Below are 6,000 nucleotides of genomic sequence, written 5' to 3' on the forward strand. Positions count from 1 at the left end.
GCGGCCGCTAGGGGGCGCCACATCCCCGCCAGCCGCGCGGGCAGCGGGAGGGGCCGGAATGGGGAGCGGGGCCGGGAGCGGGGCCAGGAGCCTGCCCGGCCGAGTCCAGCAGCGCTCGCCGAGCGGGGGACGGGCCCCAGGGAACTGCCGGCACACGGGAGGGAGCGAGGTTTGGGCTTTCAGCCGCCCAGCTCCTCGTCTTTCCTGGATTTCGATCCCCGTTTCCGGGCTCGTCCGGCCGTGGGTGACGGCTCAGGGCAGTGGCGGGGTCCCGCCTGCGGCGTGGGGGGGCGCAGGAGCAAGCAAAGGGGCGCGTGAGCCGCGGGGCAGCGGGGGCTGTGGCGATACCCCCGTCCCCCACCCGAGGTTTCTTTCCTTTACAAATGTGTTTTCACAGCGCCGCGCTCCTGCTGACGTGGTCGGGTTTGCTCCCTTGGATTTCGCGGGCCTGCCATCCCGGCTCGGAGGCTAAAGAGGATCAAACGCCTCTGCTGGCTTTAGCAGCCATAAAACTTTACACTTCTATCCGACTCTGTTCTCCTTCCCCTTTGTCCCGGGGCCGAGCAAACGCGGGAGGGGACAGGGGTGCAGAAAAGCCGCCGCCGCCGTTCCCACGTCGTGTTTGCGCGGCCTTATCGGCGCGGGGGGGGAGGGGTGGGGGTGTTTTGCACGGGAGCTCCCGGCCCGCCTTGGCCAGCGGCGAGCTCCGTGCCGGGAGGGAGCCCCGCCGCAGGGACCAGCCGCTGCCTTCGCCCGCGGTCCGGCGGTGGGGGGCACCCTGCAGGGGGCACCTGGGGCGGCGGCCGGCGGACTCGACGGGTCACAGGACCTCGGCGGGGATGAAGATGGAAGGGGCCGAGCGTAGGAGGGAGACGTGGGAGGGGTGAGGGGCGCGGAAGGGAGACGCAGACAGGGTTAGGTGGGGGTCGTTTAGCAGCCAGGCCGGTGCGAGGTTAACGCCACCTCACCTCCACACCTGCTCGCCAACCTCTCCCAAACTCCAGAAAGAAAAAAAGTAAGCACCAAACCGAGGTCCCCGAAAAGAAGGGAGAAGCGGCGGGGCGCGCAGCCTGTGTCCGGCCCCGTCCTGCCAGCCGCACCGGGGCAGCGCAGTCCCGACCTTTGTTTCAAGCAATTACGTGGCAAAAGTTTATTTTCGGCGGGGCGGGGGAGAAGAAGTGTCCCCGGCGCTGCCGTGCCTCTCCCGCGGCCGCGCGCATCCTCTGCTCGGCGGCAGCCGCCGCCCGCCCGGAGACGCGGCCGCCGTGCGCGGGCAGCTCCCGACCCGCTGGCGGGGGCCGTGGCAAGGCGGGGACGTTGGGTCTTTGGTGCGCAGATAGGCACTCCACAGGGGCCGAGCCCGTAGGGCGCCGGGAGCGCTGCCTCGGCTGGCTCCCCGCTCCCCCCGCCTCGTCCCGCCCGCCCTGCGGGCGCACCCCGCTCCGGGATACCAGGGGCTCACTGCAGCAACAGGCACTCCCCACCAACCTGCCCCGCCGCCGCTGCCAGCGCCCTCTGTAAGCCCAGGGGCGGCCCGGTCGGCGGGCAGGAGTGGGGCGGGCCCGGCGGGCGGCGCGGGGCGGGCGAAGAGGGGCACCGCCCCCGCGACCGATCGGCGGCCGCGTTTATATGGGAGCGGCGCGGGGAGCTGCCGAGTTCCCGCAGTTCGTCCGCTGCTGTGCAGCCGCCGCCGTCGCCGCCTCGGCCCGGCACCCGCCGTCCCGCCCAGAAGGAGTCGGGACCGTTTCGGATCTCAAGCAGACGGCCCTCTCCTATCTAGTCGTGGCTTTTCCAAACCCTCCGAGGAGAGCGGGATCTTTCGGTCCTTCCTGTATATCCGACCATTACAGGATCTAGAAATGTCGACGACACTTTTATCTGCCTTCTACGACATTGACTTCTTGTGCAAGGTAGGGAAGAGCGCGTTTGCCCGGGCGGGACGCGGTCTGCCGCTGCCGCCGTGTGCAGAGCGACGCTCCGGGCTGCCGGGGCAGCGCGGCGGGGCTGGAGGCCCGTGCCGGGCCGGGCTCTGCGGGCGGGTCGCGGTCTGACAGCCGGCCGGGGACAGCGGCTGACGCAAGGCTGCGAGCCCCAGAATGCCGCCCTGTGGTCTCCCGGCGGCCGCGTTCGGGGCGGGCTGGTCCTTCAGCCGCGGGGGAGCCGGGCCGCCTTGCAGTCCCTGTCCGCGTGTTGCGCTGCCAGGAGGAACTTTTTTTAAAAGTTGCAGATGCAGCAGAGCCGGCGCCGGGGCTTCTCCCCCGCTCTGCCCTGCTCCGCCAGCGCTGGCGGCAGACCCGCTTTGCGGGGTGGTCGGGAGGCGGGACCCCCACCCCGACTCCCGCGGCGCGCCCGGCGGTGCTGCGTGGGGAGCCGTGGCCGTGGGCAGGCGGTCATCCGCAACACTCTTTCTCTCTCCCGCTGTCTCCCCCACCCCTTCCCCTCTCCCCGCCCCGGCAGACGGAGAAGTCCCTGACCAACCTCAGCAGCATGCTGGACAAGAAAGCCGTGGGGACCCCGGTGACCCCTCCCAGCTCCAGCTTCGCGCCGGGCTTCCTGCGGCGGCACTCGACCAGCAACCTGACGGCGCTGGCCGGCGGCTCCAAGTTCCCCAGCCCTACCGGCTCCAGCTCTTCTTCCACATCCTCCTCTTCATCGTCATCCTCCTCCTCCTCCTCGTTCGGCAATCTGAAGGAGACGGGCTCCGGCGGAGGCGGCGGCAGCAGCAGCCCCACGGCCTTGCTTAACAAGGAGAACAAGTTCCGGGACCGCTCCTTCAGCGAGAACGGCGAGCGTAGCCAGCACCTCATGCAGCAGCTTCAGCAGCAGCAGCAGGCGGCCGGCAAGGGGAGCGGCTCCGGCGGCGGCGGCGGGGCCCCCATCAACTCGACGCGCTACAAGACGGAGCTGTGCCGCCCCTTCGAGGAGAGCGGTGCCTGCAAGTACGGCGAGAAGTGCCAGTTCGCCCACGGCTTCCACGAGCTGCGCAGCCTCACCCGCCACCCCAAGTACAAGACCGAGCTCTGCCGCACCTTCCACACCATCGGCTTCTGCCCCTACGGCCCGCGCTGCCACTTCATCCACAACGCCGACGAGCGCCGCCCGGCGCCCGGCGGGGGCACAGCCGCCCCCCCGCCCGCCGCCGCGGCCGGGCCGCACCACCACCCGCACCACGCGCCCCCGCACCCCGCCGGCAGCACCGGCGACCTCCGCGCCTTCGCCCCCCGCGACCACCCGCTGGGCGGCGGCGGCTTCGGGCACCCGCGCGGCGGCGAGCGGCCCAAGCTGCACCACAGCCTGAGCTTCTCCGGCTTCTCCGCCCACCACCACCACCATCACCCCCCGCACCCCCACGGCACCGCCCCGCCGCCGCCGCCGCCCGGTGGCCGCCTGGACGCCGCCCTGCTGGAGAGCCCCGGCGGTTCGCGCACGCCGCCGCCGCCCGCCTCCGCCTCCTACTGCGAGGAGCTGCTCTCGCCGCCCTGCGCCAACAACGCTTTCGCCTTCTCGGGGCAGGAGCTGGGCAGCCTCATCGCCCCCCTCGCCCTGCACACCCAGAACTTCGCTGCTGCCGCCGCCGCGGCCGCCGCCGCCGCCGCCTATTACCGCTGCCAGCAGCAGCCGCCGCCGCCGCCCGGCGGGGCCTGCCCGCCGCCCCCCGCCTCGCCGCCCTTCAGCTTCCAGCCCCTCCGCCGCCTCTCCGAGTCGCCCGTCTTCGACGCGCCGCCCAGCCCGCCGGACTCGCTCTCCGACCGGGAGAGTTACCTGAGCGGCTCCCTCAGCTCCGGCTCGCTCAGCGGCTCCGAGTCGCCCAGCCTAGACTCGGGCCGCCGCCTGCCCATCTTCAGCCGTCTCTCCATCTCCGACGACTGAGGGAGGACGGGGCAGCGGCCGGGGGGCCCCGCGGCGGCCCTGCAAGTAAGTTACCGAGCGAAGAAAGCGAAACCTCTCCTTCCTCTCTATTTTTGGGTTGTTGTTTTTTTTTTTTAATATATCTATCTATCTATACACCGAGAGCTGAACAAAACGAGAAACAAAGCATTTTGCAAAAGGGCAAATGACACGAACTGAACAAACCTATTTTTATAGAGAGACCTTGGAAGAAGGGGATTTTTGTTTCGGGGGTTTTTTGTTGTTGTCGTTCTTTGGAGACAAGTTATGATACGCACCAGCAGCAGCCATTCCATCTGTGTTCGAAAAAACAAACCAGCATTAGAAAAGACAGCACCAGAAAGCAACAAACAATCCGGGGAGCGCCGGTCTGCCAGCCCAGCTCCTCCAATCCTGCAGACACACAGAAAAAAAAGTTACAAACTAGTTCGTCTTTCAATCCAGTTCAAATAAAAACACAGAACATACTAAACCTATAAGCTTTTTTTTTTTTTTTTAGGAAAAAAGAAAAAAGAAAAATCCAACATCCTGCCAAGAATATGCCTTGATAACAACTTTCTTTTTTTATATATATCTATATATTATTATTATAACAAATGCTAAAACCTTCATTCCAAAGTTTAATATTGGTTCCATTGCCACCACTTAGTGGATGTTTGGCTTAGAACAATTTTTTGTTGTTGCTTTATTTGGAAGCACTCAACTGAGTTTAGTTCGTAATTGTTGGAGAATAACTGCTGATTTTTTTAAAATTTTTTTTAGCTGTTTTGAGTTGATTGCATGAATGAGTCACTGCACACAACTCAATATGAAACTATTTAACTTATTTATTATCTTGTGAAAAGTATACATTGGTAATTTGTTCATACTGTATTTATCGGGTATGATGAAAAGCAATAGATATATATTCTTTTATTATGTTTAAATTATGATTTTCATTATTAATCGGCAAAATGTGGAGTGTGTTCTTTTCACAGTAATATATGCCTTTTTGTAACTTCACTTGGTTATTTTATTGTAAATGAGTAAAATTCTTAATTTAAGAGATTGTATGTAATATTTATTTCATTAATTTCTTTCTTTGTTTACGTAAATCTGAAAGATTGCATGGTTTCTTTATAGAAATCGGTCTCGATGCTGTGGAAGTAGTTTGCAGAATTTCTATGGGTTTTTTTAGAATGTAAATGGTTGTAGCCCGTCCGAGTTGAAAAATGAGAGAAAAAAAAAAAAGAAAAAAAGAAAAGACTGACTTAACAATCAGACTTCAAAGTGGCAAATCTAATTCAGACTTGTTTAAAATAACCAAAAAGTATTTTTGTTGCCTAACTCCACGAATCACACTGTGATATAGCTCAAAATATGTAGCAATAATTGGGGGTCCCAGTATTATGTCTCACAGTGCCTTCTTTAGGGTCCATGCTTGCCTTAAATATCTCTCAACCAAATAAGTATTTTTCTTAATGCTTGAGATAATTTGAATGTAGAGATGGGTTTTAAGTACAGCAAAATTTCACCACTCTATTTTATAAGAACAGAGGCCATCTTTGGATCTGAAACTTTCTATAATACAGGAACATATCTTGTTTATTGAATTCCAAAACCTGTAATTTTTTTTTTCCTAATGTAGAAAGTTGGGAGTTTTCCAAAACTTTCCTGGACGGTGGATGAATGAGCAGTAGCTTAGTTTTGTTTGTACATAGGTACAGATTGAGCACTATGTACTCTTTTGGACTACTTTAACAGAAGTATGTTTTGAATGTAACTAAAGGATAAGTCAACTTGAGTTGTAATATATTTTTCGGGAGTCAGTTCACTACAAATTATGTGAGACTGTAAACTTTGTACTGTAAATGTTTTGTAGTTCTCCCAATAAAATTTTTTGGAAAAAAAAAAAAAGAAAAAAAAAAAGCCCAGTAACCCTTCCAAGTGCTGAAGCCCTGGCTGCCAGGCCAAGAGTATTTCTTGTTAAACACCACCACCCCCCCAATCACAGATATGTCTAGCTACAGATTAACCAGTTTGCACTGCCACTCCAGACCGCTCCTGCAGCCGTCGCTGGTCGGTGGCCAAAGTTAATAAACGCTTCCAGAAGGTTCGGGAATGTCAGGGGTG

At 59.0% G+C, this 6,000-nt stretch overlaps 1 protein-coding gene across 1 annotated transcript; it reads left to right on the forward strand.

Moving 5' to 3' along the window:
* The first annotated feature begins 1,630 nt into the window (after positions 1–1,630).
* ZFP36L2 (ZFP36 ring finger protein like 2) lies at positions 1,631–5,187 on the forward strand. Its single transcript, XM_032102853.1, has 2 exons — positions 1,631–1,910; positions 2,458–5,187. Exons 1-2 carry the CDS (start codon positions 1,860–1,862, stop codon positions 3,868–3,870), a joined length of 1,464 nt encoding a protein of 487 aa, XP_031958744.1. The 5' UTR covers positions 1,631–1,859; the 3' UTR covers positions 3,871–5,187.
* Positions 5,188–6,000: the final 813 nt, after the last annotated feature.

Source organism: Corvus moneduloides, chromosome 3 (genome assembly GCF_009650955.1).
Source record: "Corvus moneduloides isolate bCorMon1 chromosome 3, bCorMon1.pri, whole genome shotgun sequence".
Classification (NCBI taxonomy): Eukaryota; Metazoa; Chordata; class Aves; order Passeriformes; family Corvidae; genus Corvus; species Corvus moneduloides.

Bases quoted from the DNA above. Each gene is read 5' to 3' on its own strand.
- ZFP36L2 (XM_032102853.1), top strand. From the start codon at position 1,860: ATGTCGACGACACTTTTATCTGCCTTCTACGACATTGACTTCTTGTGC. The intron at 1,911-2,457 runs GTAGGGAAGAGC...CCGCCCCGGCAG, and splicing joins ACATTGACTTCTTGTGCAAG to ACGGAGAAGTCCCTGACCAA.